Source organism: Quercus robur, chromosome 11 (assembly GCF_932294415.1).
Source record: "Quercus robur chromosome 11, dhQueRobu3.1, whole genome shotgun sequence".
Lineage (NCBI taxonomy): Eukaryota > Viridiplantae > Streptophyta > Magnoliopsida > Fagales > Fagaceae > Quercus > Quercus robur.
In genome coordinates, this window is record NC_065544.1 from 5,956,250 (window position 1) to 5,979,689 (window position 23,440).

General features: G+C 35.3%; 2 protein-coding genes and 1 pseudogene across 2 annotated transcripts in view; 2 read left to right on the top strand and 1 right to left on the bottom strand.

Moving 5' to 3' along the window:
• Window positions 1-209: 209 nt before the first annotated feature.
• Window positions 210-2,650, bottom strand: LOC126704650 (uncharacterized). The gene is made up of 3 exons (XM_050403683.1): window positions 1,991-2,650; window positions 1,387-1,904; window positions 210-404 (listed from the first exon to the last, which is right to left on the bottom strand). Exons 1-3 carry the CDS (start codon window positions 2,490-2,492, stop codon window positions 210-212), a joined length of 1,215 nt encoding a protein of 404 aa, XP_050259640.1. The 5' UTR covers window positions 2,493-2,650.
• Window positions 2,651-11,419: 8,769 nt separating this feature from the next.
• Window positions 11,420-13,372, top strand: LOC126707603 (protein transport protein SEC13 homolog B-like; annotated as a pseudogene).
• Window positions 11,444-23,440, top strand: part of LOC126707602 (protein transport protein SEC13 homolog B) — a 77,953-nt gene continuing 65,956 nt past the window's right edge. The window contains exon 1 of the mRNA XM_050407332.1: window positions 11,444-11,478. The gene's annotated coding sequence lies outside the window, so the exon portion shown is untranslated. The remainder of the gene's footprint in view (window positions 11,479-23,440) is intronic.

The window sequence follows — 23,440 nt, forward strand, 5'->3', positions numbered from 1 at the left end:
AGCAGAGCACAAACGGATATAATTCCATTCAACAAAATTGAAACAGGAAAAGAAAGCGGACTTCCAATTAAAAGAGTAAAAGCAATTGTTCAGTCACCACAGCCCGGTGACATAGGCAAATAAAACCAATAAAATAAAACAACGGTTCAATCACCACATCCCGGTGACATAGGCAAATAAAAACGAAATAAAAATAAGCTAAAATAAAATCAACTAGGGGGTTGAGTCGGTGGTGGCACTTCCTGTTGGACGATCAGGGAGAAAGGCTGGGCCTCGTCAAGAAGTTCCTGCACGGTCGGTGTGCTCGTAGCCTCCAGTTCCTCGGGCTCAGCATGAGAGTCTATTTGCTCAACCAACTCCCTCATACTGGCCGTCTCCTCCTCATCTAGAGCAGCCGGGGCGTTCTGGACGGCAGGTAAAGGACTCGGAAATGGAATCTGGCCGGGGTCTCTCAGCGGCGAGTCTTCAGGAACTCCCATTGCTTGAAGAGCAGCAAACCACCCGGCCTCGAAACCCATATGCCGAGCCCGAGCCACCACCGGCTCTACGGAGTTCTCGGCGTCGGCAAAGCCCACGTCGTACCACTTCTGCTCCGCGGCCGCCAAGCCCGCCCTGAGATCAGCTATCTCCTCGGCATGAGAAGTGTTGAGACTGAGGGCTTGGGCCAGTTTAAGCTCCGTCTCATTTTGCCTGGCCAGGAGGTCAGTACACCTCTGTTCGGCAGATGTTGAACTTCTCCGCGGCAGCAGCCTTATTCTCGGCAGACTCAGCAATCTTGGCCTTTTTCTTAGCCGTTTTTACTGCTGCCTCCCGCGCCACCTTCTCGCGCTCATTTTCCTCGTCAAGCTCCCGTGCCCGGGCAGCCACGATGTGAGCTAGTTGAGCGGCCTAGCAAGCGTGAAGGTTAGCAAAGCGGCAAAAGGAAATTTACATGGAGCAAATAGACAAAAGAATTACCGCAATGGCGTGCCACTCTAACCGGCGCCCCACGGACTCCTCGGACCCGTCCTCAAACGCGTGCACGTCCTCGGGAAGTTGGAGAGCTCCGGCCAAGGTTTGGGCAATGCGGCCGCCCTCGCCCTTATCCCATATCCGAACAGAGGCCGTTGATGGCAATGGTTTGCCATCCAGAAGGAACTTCGGCTCCCACGCCGGAGCCACTTGGGAGGAGGATGCGCCCCCCGTGCCGGCTTCGGTCTGCGGCTCACGGATGACAATCCCCCCTGTTGGTCGGGGAGGAGTCCGGACAGCGGCGTCCCCCGGGGCCGTGGAATGTGGCTCGGCCACTTTCTGTTTTTTCCGGGCACGTCCGGACTGCGAGGTTGGAGGAGGTTGAGAAACTGGACCCCGACCTTGGGTAGGCGGGGGCTGGTTGGTCGGCCGGACACCAGGCACGAACCTGTCTAGGGTCATTATTCGCCTTGCCACCATGCTTGCACCGGGCTGGATCGCTTCAGCTAGCAGGTTAGCCGCGTCTGTCACTTGCTGTTGATGCTCGGCGGGTGGATCCTCGGGATGGGCCTGCTCTTGGGCTTGGTCCCCTTGTTGTATAGCTTCGTGGGCTCTCTCTCTAAGGCGCCGGGATACTTGCTCCGCGGAATCGTCTCGAAGGGGAACTAATTCGTCCGCGGTAGTGAACCGCCTACCAAATTCCCTCGCTTCCCCGGTTGTAAGCTTCGGCGGCAAGAAGTTCACGTACCGGACGTCTATGTACGAGAGCAGGGGGCTGTCAACTAACAACGCCTGCTTGAATGATTGCCAAGTGGAGTAAACCGGTTCCACGCCGAGGATCAGGTGTGAGGCCCGGAGTTGCCCGTCCCAGTGCACGAAGATCTCGGAACGAAGGACGAAGTTTAAGTCCTTGACGTGGACGGCTCTGAGGTCCTGAGTAAACACTTTGCCGTCTGCAGAAGAACAAATAACACGTTAGCTTCTAACGATAAAAGATTTTCTTTTACTTAAACAACTACAAGAAGGGGAAGGTACGAACCCACTTCACGCCGTGTGAGGGGGCAAGGGATCTCCCCGGCAAACCAATTGCCGCGCACCCTGACAAACTCCCCGGCGGAGTTCCTGTTCGAATCGGGTAGGCACGATATCAGCCGTACCCGAGCATCCCTTGTCTTTAAGTAGTAATTTGTGGACTTGCTCCCACAAAGGCTGTACATTTGGTTAATATCATGGTGATCTAGTTGTAAGTTAAAGGTATGGTTTAACTGGCCGACACAACTAACTACCCGGTAAAAATTGGGGGGAAGCTGGTCGGGGCACAGCCCATAGTAGGTAAGTGTGCTTATCAGGAGGGGATCTACCGGGAACCTAACCCCACCTTCTAAGATGGACATCAAAGGAAAGAAGGCTGTACCATGCCCTCGGTGGAGTTCCATATCACTCTCGTGGCAGTAAGCCACGTCCACGTCACGGGGGATACTAAATTTACTCCTAAAGTTGGCCAAAGCAGCCGGGGTATCTAGAAGGTAAGAATAACCCATCTACAAAACCTAAAACTACAAGAATAAAATCAAAGAAACAAAGCTGAAGGAACAGGAAGGGAAAAAGAGACTTACGTTGGGTTCTAAGGAGGAAAAGAACGCTGAGCAAGCAAGCACACAGAAATGTGGTCGGCAGAGAGTAGGCGCTAAAAATCAGAGGCAAAGAAAAAATGGAGTGACGTTTGGAGAAGAACTATTTATAGAGCCAGAAGAAATGGGGAAAGATGAAACGCTTGATCAAACAATAAATGGGCACAGCGAACGAGCGACCCAGCAAATGCCAAGCGTAACCGATTTGCGCACCGCTTCGGTTCACGAACCGTCAGGCAATAATGACGTCTGCGCCTGGCGCCGCGAAACGGCGCGTCTTTTTAGATGGCTATTAATGAGAAATGACAGCCAGAAGTCCCAGACTAAAAGATTCCCGAGGTCAAGAAGCCCAGGCAGTTCCTTGATTCTCCTCGGAAACCGAGTATGAATCAAGGGGGGGCTATTGTACGGCACCGAGCTCCCAAAGCCCATACAGGCCTTGGGCCCAGACCCATCTAGGCCCCGGGCCCAAGCCCATACCAGCCTTGGGCGCAGGCCCAGCAGATAGTTCCCGTTACCTTATGCCCTTCTTAAAACTGCCTTAGGACCAAAAACAAGTTTTGATTATTAAGCTCCCGGGGTTGACCGGTTAACATTTCTCGGTAGAGCGCATGAGTCAATACCCGGGAAGGTCATGATATGCACGGGAACGTGAGTCGCCGAACATAATCGGTGAAAATGGAGCCAAGTTCCAAGATCATAAATGCTGCACCGCCCTCTCACCTAAAACAGCCACTTTAACCAGATAATACTGGACCTTCAATAGCACTAACGATGAACATAATCATGGTCTCCCCACTAACCTTGGCTATAAATAGAGGAAAGTTGGGAGAAGAAGGGGTTCAGAAAAATTGAGAGAAAAGGAGTGAAAGAGAGAGCTTTTCAGCTGAGTGTTGCTTTGAGTCTCTCTGCCGAGAACGACCCATTGTAGGAAATCCTTAAACCCACTACAAATAAATTGTGAGCCCAAGGGATCTAGGCACAACAAAATTAAACTTTGGTCCATTTAGCAATATATTATGCCATTTCAAACAAAAAGAAAAAGCCCATGAAAATTTTTATTGAACTAAAATTTGAAAGAGATCGATATAGCTTGCTGCATTAATAATGAGATTATCATATATGCAATAATTTAAAAATATGTAACGAAAGTGTAAAGCTTTATGTATATGAGTGTTTTTTTATTTTTGGTCAATATATAAAGTTTTTTTTTATATTAAATTTTGTATAATTTAGGTTTCTTAATAATCATGCAAAAGAGAATTCTTGAAACCGCCACTAGTTGAAAAAGTCACTATATTACGTGTCCTTGTCCGTCTATTCTCATTTGCATAGGAAAACATGTTGTGATGTTGGAAGAATCTTAGTTGTTAGGCAAAGAGACCATTCCTATAAGTTATGATAGTCAAAACTTCTTACCAAAAAAAAATTAGTCAAAACTTATAAACCTTTAATTTGTAGCCTAAATTCTCTTTACAACCTTACCAAACGACCTATAGGCACCCACTACATTGGTTCTAAAACTTTAAATTCCTTCAATATAGCTAGGGCAATGTTCCTTTTATTGAGAGTATTATTATCCCTCAGGTTTTCGGCTTTGTTTTAGATGAAAGCTGTTCACTTCCTAAAAATTTGGTCAGAGCAAAGAGTTTTTTCTCTTTTTCAATCGTTGGATTTCTTTTTCATTTACAATTATAAACCTTCGGTATTAAGATGTATTTAGCTAGAGAGAATATATCCAAAATTTTCATCACCCTTATTCTAGTTGAAGAAACAACATTCATTAAATGGACACCAAATAGATATCTTTTTTTAACGGAAAAAAGAAAAGGGAGAGGGGAGTTTGGGAGAGAGGGTGGAGATAATTTTTCACATAATTAAAAAAGATTATTAATTTTTCACATAATTAAAAATGTTTGGCCATGAGATAATGACTTTAATTACTTGACAAAATTGGTAAGATGGAGTTTCATTTTTAAATTATTAATTTGATATAGTCAGTCTTCTCATAGCAATTTTTTATTAATAAATAAGACATCACAGATTGGAGGGTGAAAAAAAGAAAGATGAAGACAACAAAGCATGTTGATTGAAGCACTACGGCACGCCTTATTTTATAAAATCTGATTATTAATTATGTTTTTATATATAATTATAGTCAAATGACAACAAATATGTATTATGTGTATCTTCTTAGCATTTTCAGATAATGACAACCCAAATTAAAGTAGTATTTCCTGACATTTACATACTATACTTTGGACATTAATTTGGTTAAAGTATAGTGAATTAGATTATTTAATAAAGGTAAATGCTGACTTATCACCCATGCCAAAAGATGCTATACAAAGTGTGTGTTTTGTGTTAATCAGTCCTTGAGCAACAATTTTCACAAGCAGTTAAGTTAACAGATTTTTATTGATTATATCGGTTAATCACTAACATCACTTTATTATCTACCATTCACAACGAACCATTTAACAGTCGTAAAATTTTGTGACCATCGACTTTTTTGGCAAAAGTAAATGGGAGTTTGTAAGTGTGGTTACTGTAAGCTCTTATTTTCTGTCATCAAAAAAGTCAAGACGGTCGCAAAAATTTTCACAATTATTTTATCCGTTCTATATACTTAGTGTTTGAGCTGAAAAAAAGTAGTCAATGAAATGACCTAAGATGCCATTTTGTGGTCCACTTTGTATTTACAGGTGCGAGTCGTTTTCACTAGGCGTCTGGGTCAGCATGGTAGCTAGAGCTAGAGACGAAAATGAAGTCATTTGCTTATGTTATGATACTCCGTGTGCTAGTTAAGTCAAAACCCAACAAAAGACAGAAGCATAAACAAATACATTATCCATGTCAGAAGAAAATAATATATGAATAAAGTTATTGACTCAATGTTTTCACAAAAGTTTCAAATCAAATTTTATGTGACAAATTGGTAATGATAAGAAAAAAATAGTAATATCAGTGGTAAGTCTAATTAAAAACTAAGAGTACATTTGGTACATTAAATGTGGATTATAATAGAAATGATAATCTTTATTACCAGGAATAAAAGGTATTGTGATGGAATAACTAAACTTATTCATTAGTATGGTTGTGAGTTGTAATATTAGAATAAAACTTATGATCTATTTTAGGAAATATCTCATTCATACGAATATATTTCCTAGAAAATAATATATTTTAAATTTTAGAAAGATGAGTTATTTTTTGATGATTTTTTATTTCCATAATTGTTAGGTGGATATGGAAATTTTATTTATTTGAAAATATATTAATGTTAGAAATTATTACATCTACTAAAGAATAGCTATGACAACCCTTTTAGAGAAAAATAGTTATTCCTCATTTTAAAGAATAGCTATTCATAAGGAATGACTATTCTCTGTAATAAAAATATAATCAAACTATTGAATAGCTAAACCATAAAAATAACTATTATATTACAATGCCTATTACAGTCTACCAAACGTGCCATAACATCAGTTTTTCACCTAAATTTTGTCATAAAATCATTATGAAAAAATTGTGGCCATAACACTACTCATATTATATAGGCTACATGCATAAGAATAATGAACCCCAACTTGTTCAAAAAAAAAGGTGGTGGGCTATCAAAACGGTGGCGTGTAAATATAAGGCTATATATCTTTTCTTTATTATCAAATGAGGTAAACAAATCTAATGCTATGTTTGGAAGTTTGGAGGGAGAGGAGAGTAAAGGGGAGTAGAGGGGAGGAGAGAAGTGGGGAGAAAAGTAGAGGGGAATGGTTATCCTCTACCTTGTTTGGATGTTTTTAAAATTAAGGGGGAGAGAAATAATTAGTCTCTTCATAGTTTGTAATTTTGTTAATATGGTAAGGATAAACTTGGTAATTCATTTGGTAAAACATTTTTATGCTCTACTCTCCCTCCAAATCTCTCCAATTTGGGAGAATTAAAAATAAGGGATTAGAAGTAGTTAGAATCTCTCCAAACCCCTTCAAATCTCTCTCCCTCCTCCCTTAAAAAATATCCAAACAAGGTAATTTCGTCTACTCTCCCTCCCTCTACTCTACTCCCCCTCCATCCAAACAAGCTATAAATGCAAATAGGAGCAATTAGTTGAATTAATGTAAGAAGCATGGGAAACAAGATGGAGAAGTCTATATATAGGTTTAACATGGGTGCAACTTATGAGAACCACTAAACCAGTTCAGTAGGTCCTAATCAGAAATATATTATGCAATTATTCTATCTCAAACTATAAAAATTGAGAAATGATATATCCATAACATTTTTACAATATTTTTACAATAAATCCTAAGTGGCAGGTTGTTACTGATTGTTATTACTGGGGCCAAAAAGTAATCTTAGTGTTAGGTTCAAATTTTAACCTATAACAACTAACCACCTGTGATTTGTTGTAAAAATGTTGTGAACGTAGCATCTCTCATAAAAATTAGTCATAATAGAGATAGACAGGCTTTGTTTCTCAATCTAAAAAAAATGAGTATACTAGGTGTGCGTTTGGGATGAGTTGAATTTTTCAGTTTATCTCTACTTTCAACTTATTTTTGCTACTATTTATGAGTCTCACTGCACTTTTTAATACTATTTATGGATCTCACTATACTATTCAGCTTATTTTTTAACAATTTTTCTACACTTTCAGAAAAAAAAAATTCAGTTTTAGTTAAATAAGCTGTTCCAAACGAACACCTAGGTTTGATTGGGAAAAGCTTAATTAGGTCATGTTTGGTAACTATTTTCATTTTCTTGTTTTTAAGGAAAAAAGAAAGAAAAAATTGTTTTCAAAATGCAAAACACGTTTGGTTAGTTGAAAAGAAAAAAACAATTTCCAAAAACAAAATTTAGGAAATTTGTTTGGTATTTGTTTTTGAAAAAGTTGAATTTTGTTTTGTTTGGCTAATTTAAAACATTTTGTCTGTTCATTCTAATTCAAAAATGCGTTTGCTTCAAAGTATTTAAAATCAATATACTTTGAGGAATTATAAAATCAAATGCTTTGTATATAACATTCAAGCTTGAAACTTTAATCATACAAGTTTGGAACTATATTAATGAAAGTTTCATCCTATTGTAAGAAAAATAGCATTTAAACATTATAAAAGCCAAATGTGCTAACACTTTTATATACCTATAAAAAAAAAAAAAACAAACATGCCATTATATCACATCAATCCCTAAGATGGATTTTGTAAAACTATTTGTCCTTGTAACATTAGTTTATTCAAAGTTAAAGCAAGTTTAATTTATATAGATGGTAAAATATGATTTTATATGTGTACCTTTGACTGATGGATCCCCAAAAAATGTAAAAGATTGCGTAAATCGCTAATAGAAAATAAAAATATGAAATTAGGAAGAGAGAGAGAGAGAGATAAATTAGAGGCGTAGAGAATAAACTAGAGGGGAGAGAGTGAAAAGGAGTGGGTTTTACTGTACCTAGTACCACCTGTCTCTGGTTTCGTTCTCAAGGGTCTTTGTGTGGGAAATTTTAGCAAAAAGTAGCGGTGAGGAAGGGAAAAAATTATGTGAAGTAGCGGCAAAGAGAAAAAAAATATATATAAATAAGAATCAAAGTTGCACAAATTGAACTTGCGAGCTGGTTCATTAAAGTTGTAAAATGACATGTTTTTCCTGTGTTTTCACAAGCCTAAAAAAACACAAAACTGAAAAGAGTCCTTTGGTTATTTTCATTTTTCTTTATAAATTAGAAACAAAAATTGTTTTCTCTTTTTTGTTATTTTGAGTTTACCAAACAAGTTTTTTTTTATTGGAAACTGAAAATGGTCCTTGAAAATAGAAAACTGATAAAAAACAGTTACCAAACTTAACTTTATTTAGTTGAAATTGAAAACTTTTTACTGAAAGTATGGTAGATAAAAGTAAAAACTAGCTAAAATAGTATAGTGGAACCCATAAATAATACAAAAAAGTGTAGTAAGACTCATGAATAGTAGCAAAAATAAGCTGACTTTAACTCTAATGTCAAACACAACCTAAATGTTCTATGATCATTTAAAAATGGCAAAAATGCAAAACTGACCCTTTAACTTTCACTGTTTTTCATTTTAGTCCTCTAACTTTCAGTTTTGTCAATTCGGTCCTCTAACTTTTAATTTTTGTCAATTCAAGGTTCCGTTACAACTTAGTCAGTGTTGCCGTTAGATATCGTTTTTTTTTTTTTTTTTTTTTTTTTTTTTTTTTTTTTTTATAATTTGGAATTAAAAAGAAAAAGAAAAATCTGGAGAAAAAAAAAAGAAAAGAAAAGAAAATAAAAAGAAAAAAGAATTGAGGCATCGCAAGCGTTCCAGTCACACTAGTGTATTGTCTAACCACGTCTTTAGGCTTTGGACCGATGAAGAAGAAAGCATCAACAATCCCGGCCTCGCTCATCCACAATGTGTCAATTCTAGACCTATCCGACTGTAATGAGATCACGGAATCTACGTCCCAACCGGCCATCAACACATCGATCTGCATCTTCGCCACATTCAGCCAGAAGAATCCAGAAGTTCCGTGAGACTTACCGTGCGAGATCATGAAGGGAATCGAGCTGTAGAGGCCGAAAGGAGCCTCATGTACGTATTCAAATCCGATTCAGTCCAGTGAGAAGACTTCAGTCACCTTCAAAACCGATTCAGTCACCTTCATCTCGGAAAACCGATTCAGTCTCTCTCTCTAAATCCGACTCAACCTCTCTCTCAAACGGGCTCAGTCTCTCTCTCTCTCAAACCGCCAACCCCCTCTCTCTCTCAAATCCAACTCAGCCTCTCTTCCTTTTCCCCAAATTCTCTACGTTAGGGATTTGGGTCTCTTAGGGATTTGTTTTGTTTTGATTTAGGGGAGTTGTTCCCCTTAATGTTTTTTTTTTTTTTTTTTTAAAGATTTTTCTTATTTTATTTTAATTCTAAATTTAAAAAAAAAAAAAAAAAAAGAGCAAAACGGAGTCATTTCAAGCATATCTAATGGCAGCACTAATTGAGTTGTAACAGAGCCTTGAATTGACAAAAATTGAAAGTTAGAGGACTGAATTTACAAAACTGAAAGTTAGAGGATTGAAATGAAAAACAGTGAAAGTTAGAGGGTTGGTTTTGCATTTTTACCTTAAAAAATATATAAATATGACAGGATTTGAGTTTATAGTATTTACAACATTATAATTTCTCTCTTACCACATTAATGACTATTTTTTATGTTGACAAGATTTGATTTCAAATTCTTATTCGATAACAAAAGATTTTATAAGTTGAGCTAACAAAATAACATAGTTGACGAATAATGAACATCATTGACGACCAGCACCACTGATTATTTTGAAGTTTATAGTCTATTTGGATACTGCTTATTTTGCTGAAAACTTAGTGTTGAAAACACTACAGCAAAATAATTTTTAAAAGGCAAAACATTGTTGTTGTGTTTTATTAAAGTAGGCTTGTCCGTGAACAATGTCGTGGGACCAACAAAAAAAAAAAAAAAACGCAAAATGCACAAACTTCTGTTGGCAAACGCACGCTTAGCTAAGTGTGTGTTTGTGTACAAATTATCATGCGTTTTGTGTTTTTGGCTGGATCCCACGACACTGTTCACGACCTAGCTAAACTTGTGAAAACACAGATTTCGAGGTAAATCCTGGGTCCCACGACACTTCATAACTTAAAAATTATTTTAATAAAGTATTTTCAACAAAAAGTGGTATCCAAACAGACACTTAATACACATTCTTCCAACTTGAATCTTCTTTAGTTCTAACAATGAATAGGTTTTATGTGTGTATATATGAAAAACCATTATCTTTCCGTGCCTCACGCATGAAGATACGGACCATTTTCAACTCCGGGTATTAAAAAAAAAGCTTAGTCAGGTTCAACAGTACACGACACAACATGTGATTTCGATTAATATTAAGTTATTAACTGCTCGAACTATGTAATGGAATGCAATGATGGCCATCTGTTCTAATATAACTATACAAAATGTACATAACAATGATAACATAGAGATGTCGTAGCCTTCTTGAAATTTCATGGGCCATAAGCCCATGTCGTAGCTTTCTTGAAATTTAAAAGAGGCACATTTTTATTCCAAGTTTCTTTTTGTTGTAAATGAGTGCACACTGCACACAAGCTTTTTTTTGTAGGTTCCATTTCACTTAGTAAAATCTTTTACTATTAAGAGTAATTATCATAGAATAAACATCATAAGTTTAAATTTTACTGTATCTATCAACAACAAAAAATTGTTTTCACTCTGAAGCATGTAGAATCTCGATCCTCCTACTCTAATGCCAACTGATCCTACTGCTAATACAAAATGTCCTTTCTTTTGGTTATTTACTTCGATCCTCCAATTCGGACAAATTATTAGATATACTAGGGCTACTGAAATGACTCTTCCTACCAATAAAACACTTTCACCTAGTGTAGCATCACCTGATATGACAATGAATATAATTAGTAAGTTTAAATTACTTCATAATTGAATTTTGAATTGCATTTTTTTTTTTTTAATTTGTGACATATCAGTTTGTAATGCCAATGTAGTAAAATCTATAGCACCTATAAGCTATAACACTACTTATTATTATTATTATCAGTAATTAGTATTCCATCTAGACCTAATAATTTCTCTCCAATTTGAGGACAAAATTCTAATTAAAAAAAATAAAAAAAATAAATTATAATTTTTTTAAAAAGAAAAAAAATGAAAAAAGAAAAGAGGCCTGCTCTGCTTATTGTTTTAATGAGCCCAGCCCAAAACCTCATTAAAATCCAATCCAAAAAGAAAAATAATAATAATAATAATAATAATAATAATAACAAATCCAATAAAAAAACGAAACAAATCCGAATCGGAGAGACTGAGAGTCTGAGAGAGCAAGAGACAACGCCGACACAGCCGCCACCGCCGCCGCTCCGCTGTGCTCTGAACTTGTGTTGGTGAGTTTTGATTTATTAACGCTTTCCTCCGTTTTGATTTAATTCTGTTGGGTTTGTAAGTTCAAGATTTAGATTAGGTGTGTGGTTTATGAGGAAATTTGTAGGAAAAAAAATGATAAATGGGATTTGGATTTTTTGTGGGGTTTGTTCAAGATTTTATGAATTTCATTTCATTGTCTGTGAATTTGTAGCACTTGGGGTATGCTTAATTTGATTGATGAATTTGTATAGCTACTTGGTGGATTAGTCATATTCATGCAATATTTGCAAATGATGCAACTTGCTATATGGGATTTGATCTTATTCCCTTATAGCAGTGATTTCATAGCTACTTTTATATGCAGCATCAAATCTCAGATATCTCTCAATAATGCAACTTGTTATATGAGGCTGAGCTCAGATTTCTATGATTTGTTAGCTTAGAAATGATGGGTAGCTCATGAAATTTATTCAATTATCATATTTTTAAAGATTTGCGAAAAACTTAGAATTTCGAGGTTTTTATTATTTTAGTTTGTTTTTCATGTTCTTGCACATTCTTAGGAATCAAATAGTGGGTCAATGTTTAAAATTTTAGAGGATTTCACTTTTTGAAGGATTTGAAATTATGTGCAAAATCAATTGGAATATGAATCAGTTATAATTTAGGTTTACTTCTTTTGTTCTGAGCAGTGTTAAAAATGCCTTCACAAAAGATTGAAACTGGTCACCAAGACGTGGTCCATTATGTAGCCATGGATTACTATGGTAAGTGTGTTGCCACGGCCTCATCAGACCACTCCATTAAGATAACTGGGGTGAGCAATACGGCCTCTCAGCAGCTTGCAACGTAACTGGTCACCAAGGACCTGTTTGGCAGGTGGCATGGGCTCACCCAAAATTCGGGTCTTTACTTGCTTCATGTTCTTATGATGGGCAAGTGATAATATGGAAGGAGGGTAATCCGAATGAGTGGACCCAAGCCCATGTCTTCAATGACCACAAGTCATCTGTCAATTCTGTTGCTTGGACTCCTCTTGAACTGGGACTTTGTTTGGCATGTGGTTCCTCAGATGGGAATATCTCAGTTTTCACTGCAAGACTGGATGGTGGTTGGGACACCTCAAGGATAAACCAGGCTCACCCAGTTGGTGTCACATCTGTTTCATGGGCTCCCTCAACAGCCCCTGGGGCTCTTGTTGATTCTGGCTTGCTTGATCCTGTTCAGAAGCTCTGCTCGGGTGGTTGTGATAATACTGTGAAGGTGTGGAAGCTCTATAATGGGACATGGAAGATGGATTGCTTTCCAGCTCTTCAGATGCATACAGATTGGGTTTGTGATGTTGCCTGGGCCTGTAACTTGGGACTTCCCAAATCTACAATTGCAAGTGCCTCACAGGATGGCAAAGTCATCATATGGACAGTGGCCAAGGAGGGGGATCAATGGGAAGGCAAGGTTCTGAATGGGGGTTCTCCTGTTCGCTAACAGGAAACATATTGGCTGTGGCTGACGGAAACAACAGTGTGACATTGTGGAAGGAAGCTGTAGATGGGGAGTGGCAACAGGTGACTACAGTGGAGCCTTAGAATCTTTTTTTTTTTTTTTTTTAAACAGTTAGCTCCTAAAGTACTGGATTCCATTCTGAATCTTTTTCATTTACATGTATTAGGACTTATTTTTTGTTTACATATTCATGTATTTTATTACTTTGCATGATATTGTCAAAAGTTTCAAAGTTAGGAGTTTATATCAAATTCCTAGACTTGCCAAAAACGATTGTTGATTGTAGTTTGTCAAAAATTCTCTTGAAATTGTTGATTTTGGTCATGGTGGATTTCTAATATCAGTTTGAAGTTTTGTCAGTCTTTTAGTTATTTTTCTGCTAATCTACATTTATGAGTGTAACTGTTTGCTGATTAATTAAAATAAATACATGTCTTTATATGATTCCACATAGAATCCACCCAAATGCCATCCTACCCTTTATCATTGAGCTGAAGTGTATTTTCATGGTCGAATTATACAATGAGTTTAGGGAAATTTTTTGTTTTTGGATATCTATAGAATGTTTGGTTTTATTTAGGGTTATTGCTGTGGTAAGAATTGTAGACTAGTCTAGTTTCCCTTCTTTTGCCTTAAAAGGGACTTAAGTTATTGTAGCATCTGTCAAACCCTACTATGTGGAACTATGATGTTGCAAAAATGAGTTATCCACTTAAGTTATCATAGTCAAACCCTACTATGATACTGTCATTGTCTGCGATGATACACTTGGTCACATTGAGATGACAGATGAGCATGAAAGTTTCTTCCCTCAAGTATTATTGACTAAACAAATACATTCCCTCTTTGAGGGTTAATGTGCTCACATGGGAACTGGTCAACTGATGTATTGTACATTTGTGCATTGTTTTAGGTGGTAATAGATTATTATTCTACTTGTGGAACTATGATGTTGCAAAAATGAGTTAAGATGCTCTTCCTAAAGATCAGGCTCAGCACATACAAGTAATATTCAGTTATCCAATGATTCTTTAAGTCTAGTGTGTGTATATTCATTACTACTTTCAAAGATAGATGTTTGGGGTAAATATATATATTAGAAGCTGGATTTGAAAGAAATTGGTTTCAAGAAACCAGGTATTGTATTTCTTTCCTTTTTTATAATTCAATGGCAATAACGGAGGTGGGGGATTTGAACTTGGACATCTCCATTGGAAGCATAGGGGTTACTAATTGCTATAAGACTTTTTACAAAGGTACCTTAAACATCTGTCAGATTCATTTTATATATTAAAAAAAAATTATCATGTTTCACAGTTGCCCCTCAACACTTCTACCGTTCACTAAATACCAGCCCATTGATATGAAATTCAGAAATTTTATATTTTTTCCAATTAAAATATTTTTTGTTCTATATATATATTAGAAGTAAGGACTAAGGAGGGAGATTCAAAACCAGGAAAAATACTCGTCGCAAAATCAATTACTATACGATAAAAAAATTTTGTCGATTATTAAATGAATTGTGTTATTTTCATAATTTCATATATATTTCATTCCACATTGTTAATTATTAATTTCACCAAAAACACAACCATATTACTCATGAAGCTAATCATCCTTTAAAAGATGGAATAAATTATATGAGAGTGCACCAAATTATGGTGAGATCCTCATATACTTGCAAAAAAGGCATGGTTTAAGGATGAGCACATGAACTCAATCAGTGCAAGACTATGTAAATGCCAAATGGTATGTTGCCTAATCCTGTCTCATGTTGGACCATCATAATTTCCACTCAACTTTCAACAATTGAGGACACCTGCACTTGCAAATTCAATCATGCATCATATGTTGATTATGTTCCACTGTCTAACCTCTTTATTGTGACTAAGAAAAAAGACTTTTAGGTATATTATTAATTGTAAAGTGATAAAACCCCAAGATGACTACGAGGAAGGAATGAAAGAGAAAGATTAAGAGGGAACTCATGTCAGTGAAGAGACCAAATTCTCTTTGGAGGATTGCAAAGTGATTGTAGTTGCACCCACTCTTTTATGTCTACCAATACTTTTTTGATGGTATGGTGTATAAGTCTTCCCTCATCATAGAGATTTTTGAAAATATGCATGCTTGGTTTCTTTGCGAAAAATGATCAGATATGACAGATTTGAAATCATGAGGTCTTTTACCACAATGCAGAGGTTTCTTTAGCTATATGTTTAATTGGGTCTTTTGCATTTGCTATGGCCTTTATAATTTGTGGAAAATGGGAATCAAGAGGCATATGCCGTTTATAGGAGAACCCTCTTTCTGCCTCTCTCCAACTATTTCCCTCTCACTCAAAAAGAGCCCATGAAGGAGTTTTAAGGTTTTATATCTATGGATATAATAATTAGATCATTGACATCATAATTAAGATTCATTATCCTACAATATCCACTGACCATCGAAATCATTTAAACTTACACATAATGTTGGTTCCCTTTCTGACAACATAAATTGTTTTGAAATTGATAGTTACCAACAATATATCAACCACCTTAGTTTGACAAATATTGAAAGAAAGCATGATTATTTGGTTAAAACAACCTATAATTAAAAACTCAGTTTAAAAAATAAAAATAAAAATTTATTTTGCAAATCCGGTGTTTCTTTCATACCAAACCAAAATCCTACATAAATGATTTGAAAGTTCGACAATTAGTTCGGTACGACTTCAATAAATATAGATATAACTGCATACTCCTTAGACTAGCATCAACTAAGACATAATGAAAGTTTCATACTATTTAAGAAAAATAGCATTTAAACGTTATAAAAGCCAAATGTGCTAACACTTTTATATACCTATAAAATAAAAACCAAATGTACCATTCTATCACATCAATTCCTAAAATGGATTCTATAAAACTATTTGTCCTTGCAACATTAGTTTATTCAAAGCTAAAGCAAGTTTAATTTATATAGAGGGTAAAATATGATTTTATGTGTACCTTTGACTGATGGATCCCCAAAAACTGTAAAAGATTGCGTAAATTGCTAATAGAAAAATAAAAATATGAAATTAGGAAGAGAGAGAGAGAGAGATAAATTAGAGGGGCAAAGAATAAACTAGAGGGGAGAGAGTGAAAGGGAGTGGGTTTTACCATACCTGGTACCACCTGTCTTTGGTTTCGTTCTCAAGGGTCTTTGTGTGGGAAATTTCAGCAGAAAGTAGCGGTAAGGAAGGGAAAAAAGTATGTGAAGTAGCAGCAAAGAGAAAATATATATATATATATATATATATATATATATATATATAAATAAGAATCAGAGTTGCACAAATCTAACTTGCGAGCTTGTTCATTAAAGTTGTAAAATGAGATGTTTATCCTGTGTTTTCACAAGCCTAAAAAAACTCAAAATTGAAAAGAACCCTTTGGTTGTTTTCATTTTTCGTTATAAATTAGAAACAAAAATTGTTTTCTCTTTTCTGTAGTTTTGAGTTTACCAAATAAGTTTTTTGTGATTGGAAACTGAAAATGGTCCTTGAAAACAGAAGATTGATAATAAAAAAATAGTTACCAAACTTAACTTCATTTAGTTAAAATTTAAAATTTTTTGCTGAAAGTACTGTAGATAAAGGTAAAAACTAGCTAAAATAGTAAAGTGGGACCAATTAATAATACCAAAAAGTGCAGTGGAACCCATGAATAATATCAAAAAGTGCAGTGAGACTCATAAATAGTAGAAAAAATAAGTTAAATAGTAAAATAAGCTGACTTTAAGCTATATTCTCAAACATAACCTAAATGTTCTATGATCATTTAAAAATAAATAAATATGACGGGATTTGAGTTTATAGTATCTACAGCATTATAATTTCTCTCTTACCACATTAATGACTATTTTTTATGTTGACAAGATTTGATTTCAAATTCTTATTCGATAACAAAAAATTTTATAAGTTGAGCTAACAAAATAACATAGTTGACAAATAATGAACATCATTGACGACCAGCACCACTGATTATTTTGAACTTTAGGGTTAGTTTGGATACCGTTTATTTTGCTAAAAAATGAAAACTTGTTACCAAAAACATTGCAACAAAATAATTTTTAAAAGGCAAAACATTGTTGCTGTGTTTTATTAAAGTGGGCTGGTTTGTGAACAATACTGTGGGACCAACCAAAAAAAAGGCAAAATGCACAAACATCTATTGGCAAACGCATGCTTAGCTAAGCGTGCGTTTGCGTACAAATTATTGTGCGTTTTGCGTTTTTGGTTGTGTCCTACGATACTGTTCACGACCCAGCCAAACTTGTGAAAACACAGATTTCGAGGTAAATTTTGGGTCTCACGGTACTATTCATAACTTAAAAATTATTTTGCTATAGTGTTTTCAACAAAAAACAGTACCTAAATAGACTCTTAATACACATTCTTCCAATGTGAATCTTCTTAAGTTCTAACAATGAATAGGTTTTATATGTGTGTGTGTGTATATATATATATATATATATATATATATATATATAACCATTATCTTTCTGTGCCTCACACATGAAGATACGGACCATTTTCAACTCCAGGAATTAAAATAAAAAAGCTTAATCAGGTTCAACAGTACATGACACAACATGTGGTTTCGATTATTATTAAGTTATTAACTACTAGAACTATGTAATGGAATGCAATGATGGCCATCTGTTCTAATATAACTATACAAAATGTACATAATAATGATAACATAGAGATGTCGTAATTTTCTTGAAATTTCACGGGCCATGAGCCCATGTCGTTGCTTTCTTGAAATTTAAAAAAGGCACATTTTTATTCCAAGTTTCTTTTTGTTGTAAATGAATAGTATTATCATGAGCCCTGGGTGCACACTACAACAAGTTTTTTTGTAGGTTCCCCACTTAGCTAGTTAATGCAATTAATTTACCATTTTGTCCTTACAAAAATTCAAAAATTACAAAACTAAAAAAAAAAAAAAGGCTTTTTTTTTTTTTTTTTTTTTTGGTATTGGCCAGCAATGCTCGAAATTGGCCAATATAGCCGGTACGACCGATATTTAAACCGATACAAAACGTTGGTGTTTCAATATCGGTTTACATATCGATACTGGTACGATATCGACCACCTTAGATAGAATACAAGTCCAATAGACCTAACCCCATTGTACCATATTTTTACTATACCCTTTTTACTTCTAAGTCACGAGACCATATCTCCTACACTCAGCACATATGAAAATTTTCCCTAAGTTACACATATGTCTACATATTTAACGCTATTCTTTTGTACAATTTTACACACTTGTAAATATATAAGCTTATAGTCTTTACATGGTATTAGAGCCTTGGTTCTAGTAAATTTCCCCTCTCTCCGCTCCCTAAGCTAAATCCTTAGCACATTAAGAAATAGTGTTGGATATTGATGCAAATGAACAATAAAGAAATCAACATGCAAAATACACATGAAGTACATGGAAAACCCCTTTTAATGGGGTGAAAAGCTACGGTGGGACAAAGGATGAAACCTATGCCCCTAAGAAGATTTTAATAAGACAAGAATGATACAAAACGGGATTCAAATCCTCTAGATTTCTTAGGATAATTTATCAATCGATTTCCTTAAATTCTAACCACACTTTAATGATTTGATGGTCTAGATTTTGCTATGTCAACATTCTATAATATTCTTAAAATAATAAAATAATATTGCAAATAAAACAATGAAGATTATTATTAGTGGAATGCTAACATGGCAAAATCTAGACCATTAAATTATTAAAGAATGATTAAGATTTAAGGAAATCTACTTGGTAGAATACCCTAGGAAATCTAGAAGATCTGAATCCTACAAAACAGGTACACTTCGACTCTTTATTCTTCCTAGTAGCCTAAGTTTAGCAAGAATTGCCTGGCTGAACTCTGCCTCCTAATGGCTGTGACTGCTCCCTTTTATATAACAAGGGAGACAATAGACCCTTACACAATTCCTATCATCATAGTGTGTAATTCAAATATGTTGGGTTATAGATTGAACCGGTTACTCAACCAATTAATTATGTTGATTAATTAGTCCAATTATATGTAAAACCTATTAAAGTACAATAAAATCAACAAACTAAAATAAGTGCAGTAGAAAATAAGTTTGATACAATGATTTGATCATAATGGGGGAAAACCCTCGCAAGTAAAACCCCACCAAGTAAAATTCAAGTGACCATTCCTGAAAAAACTACTAACAAGAATAGAGGTTATAAGTACAAGAAATCTTACCCTATCTAGAAGTACTTACCTACAGTAGAACCTACTAATATACATACATATATATATATATATATATATATATAAGGAAGCTTCATCCTCAATTGGACTAATTCTTGCAAAAACTTCTCTTTTGCACAAATCTCTTATTTGCGACTAATAGCACAATCACCCTTTTGATTGTTATAGTTTTGCAGAGTTCTCCAATCCACGCTTTGATTAACCGGCAATAACTTGGTACAAAATCCTAGGCACATAAACGTCGTAGCAACTCTTGTTATGCGTGTTTTTCTCTGTGTCTATGATGATGACTATAAAATGTCTTTTATATACTCTAGAACCCTTGTAAAGGATCCCTAGAAAGGATAAGTCATCACGGGCTTAAACAAAAATTTATTGTTCAATTTTCCCGAAGCTCGATAAATCGAGAGGTGTCGAGCCAAGAATTGAGATTCATTTATTCTTGATAAATCAACAGGCATCGAGCCAGGTATCGAGACTTGTTGTTTCAGCTTTTCTTGAGTAGTTTCTTAAGCAATCTTGTCTTTTCAATAATACCACTTGTTTATTCAACTGATATCTTCTTGAACACACTAGAAGCTAAGACTTAATTACATATAAAGTGTGTTTTGACCTCAAATATGGCAATACATAAAAATATGATACTTACAAAATAGAAAGTGGTATAGGGGAAGGTGTGTCATCACTCGTACAAGGCTACGTAGGACTTTATCTTGTAGAAGACTTATTCCCCTTGCATGGATCCCAGTACGTGACTAACACAATAACTTGAGAGTTGTTGTTGGGTGCAAAGTTCTTCAATCCACGCTTGTAAATCTGAAAGCAACTTGGTACATAACCCTAAGACACACAAGAGTCGCAGCAATTTCACAGGAGCGTGTATCATAGTATATGTCTCCGTGTTTGTCTCTCTATATGATGACGGCTATAAAATATGTATTTTATATCTCTGAAAATCTTAGGCATGAAACCCTAGAAAGCTTTGGTGATCATGGGCCAAAATCATATTTGAACAGTCAAAATCTGCATGTCTCAATAAATTGAGAGGTGTCGAGCTAGGTATCGAGACTTTATATTTTGTCTTTTTTGCATTGTAGCTTGAGCAATCTTTGTGTCCTCAACAAAACTACTTGTCATGATATTCTTGAAACCACTTAGAAACTATCCAATTGCAAGCAAAGTGTGTTTTGTCATAAGATAGGTCAATTACATAAAAATATAACCCTTGCTCATAGGAAATTATTTATAAAGTTTCACATAGAATTCAATACATAGACTTATATGGTCCCTTTACCTTATTATTATTATTATTTAAAATGCTATTAGAAATTTAAACAGACTTGCATCTCATTACTTTATAATTATAACAATAACACGAGCATGCCGCCAGACAACAGCAAGGCTAGTGGTGTGCATGGCACACAGTTGATAGAAGAACAAGATCTACAACTAATCGAACCCCATGTTAAACAAGATTATCATTGCCTGGAATATATTAATTAAATGATCAATTAGGCAGTTAGATTTGGACAATATATGCAACCGCTGAAAAAGTCATATGAATACACCTTTCAATCTGCCCTTCAAAGTTGTTTCCCTTTCACTTTAATAAAAGACTCCTACACTTTTGGATTTAAAGTGGATATGGCTAACAAGGGGTTTACATTACCCGTTTTTGACATAAGGTCAGCAATGCTTTGCTTTCACAAACCAATTTGATTTTACATCAGTCCATAAACAGCAAAACACAATCAGATTAATTGTCTATACCTTACATAGAAACCTTATCTTCTTTTTTTAAGAGAAAGAGTTTCAACTTATAGCGTTTGCATCTAATAATAACTTATTATCATCAGACCAAAATACCAATTAATTTTTAGTGTAGGTTGGGATTGAAATACAAATTTCTTATTCAACCATTACAGACTTTACTAGTAGAAGAACTAGGGTGAGATAACACATTTTCTCTAACTTCTTTGCCCCCGCTATTTTTAGATTTAAAAGGAAATTTTTCCTCATGAAAGATAGCATCACTTGATTCAAAAATCACCTTATTTTTTTGGGTGTGAGTCTATTGCATGTGGTGCAAATGAGACATTATGTGCACTGTAAAGGACTGTATCATGATTCAAAGTGCAACATTTTATGTAAAGGATCAATTTTTTTTTTTTTATTTGAGGAACAAAACTACGTCGTAATAAAATTTACTAGCCAAATTAGCCTGGAGTACAAAATCAAATTGTGGCGGAACATCCTCCATCCACACTAAAAAATGGGAATGTTAACAGCAAATCTTGCTAGACCATGAGCAATAGAATTACATTCTCTCTTTGTATGAGAGTAAAGTAAATGAGTAAAAAAACAAGAATTAAACTTTGCATCCACAATCAATGGACCTATTGGGGACAACTGATTGTATTCCTCCTCCAAAGCTTTTATAATCACAATCGAATCACCTTCCAACACTGCATCTGAAAGTCCTAACTCTGCAGCGAAAGACAATGCTTTTGTAGCAGCCATAGCCTCGATTTCGTTACTGTTGAACTCCTGATACAAAACCTGAGAACAAGAATCTATAACAAGGCCCCTATTATTTCTTATCACAACCCCAATACCTGACTTATTTGCGCCAGAAAAAATAGCTCCATCGAAGTTGATTTTGACATAATTTTTTGGTGGCAGACGCCATTTGTGTCTGGGTTGGCTTTGATGATGAGAGTGCATTACCTGTGTAACATCCCGTCAGTTTAAAAAAAAAAAAAAAAAAATGTAAGTCAGCATTTTTGTGGACCACATGTGCCCCCACCTAACCCCACTACCCATCATTCTCATCCACTCAATTTCACCCACCTCTCTTCTCTCTTTTAGCCGGCTCTCTCTTTTCTTTCTTTCATTTTCTCTCTTTTCATTTTACTGAAACACACACACACACACTCACCCGCCGGCCTCCACTCCAAACCACACCATCTCACCATCATTTTTCCGGCAAGATCACCGGAAAAATACTTAGGAACTCAAAAGCATCTTCATCATTTTATTTGAGGTAAAAGCTCTAATTTTTTTTTTTATGGGTATTATGCTCTTGTTTGAGGTTATTTTACCCAAGTTTTAATAATGATATTCATGTGATTTAAGAGCTTTGGAAATGATATTCATGTGTTTATATGTATGGGTTTTGGTCTTGGTGGATGTATTTGATGAGTGAGTTCATGATTTTTACAATGATGGCTATCTAAGGCTTGTTATGGTGAAAATTTAGAGGTTTTGAGTTATAACATGTGATAGATGATGAATATAATTTTTTATTGATTATTTGGAGCTAGTTAAAGATTTAAATTGTTGTCTTGGAGAAAATTATGATTTTGGTGTCAAGGGTCACTTGATGATGTTATAAAAATCTTGTGGGAAGCACTTGTAAAGTGTGGAGGTTTTGATGTTAGATATGACACCTTGAAAGATTTATGAGTGTAAATGGGAGTCTATGCCTTGCAAATTAAAGCATTTTGAGAAATTTTGGAAGTAGAATACATTATATGTGAGGTTGAATACTAGGCTTGCCTAATTAAGTTCTTACCTGGCAATTCCTAATTTGTAGTTAGACACAATTTCAAGCTTTGTGCTCATTATGATAGATTTGCTTGACATTGTTTAGGTTCTAACTAATCTCCCCTTGGAGCTTGGAGAATTAGGATTTTGCGGTTGCGAGGTAAGTAGCTTGTTAATGGGTATTTTTGGAAAATAACCATGTCTTATAAATGTTGTTTTTGAGTCAAACACATTTTGGAAAATGATATATATGGATATATGCTTTCTTAAAAGTATTGTGTTGTGACCCTTACTATATATGAAAAATGCATCATATTTGGTATTGCATTTGGGGAAATGCATGAATTGTTGATATGGAAAAATAAGCATCTTTTATTTAATCTTTGATAAGAAAATCATTGATTTTATGGTGTATTGAAAAATTTAAAGATGCTTATCTTGTCTTGTATTATTTGAGAAATTGTTAGAAAATCTTTTGACAAGAATGAAGTTTGAAAACCTTACAAACGTTGTAGAAATTAGATTATTTAAGGTTTTCTGAAACTACTTGGATATGAACTATGTGTTTCAAAGTAGGGTAACCTATGAGTTTATGTGAT

Coding starts and splice junctions, on each gene's coding strand:
- LOC126704650 (XM_050403683.1), bottom strand. CDS start 2,492: ATGGGTTATTCTTACCTTCTAGATACCCCGGCTGCTTTGGCCAACTTT. Junction 1,905..1,990: donor CCTCACACGGCGTGAAGTGG/GTTCGTACCTTC, acceptor GTTCTTCTGCAG/ACGGCAAAGTGTTTACTCAG. Junction 405..1,386: donor TAGACAGGTTCGTGCCTGGT/GTCCGGCCGACC, acceptor CCTGCCGTCCAG/AACGCCCCGGCTGCTCTAGA.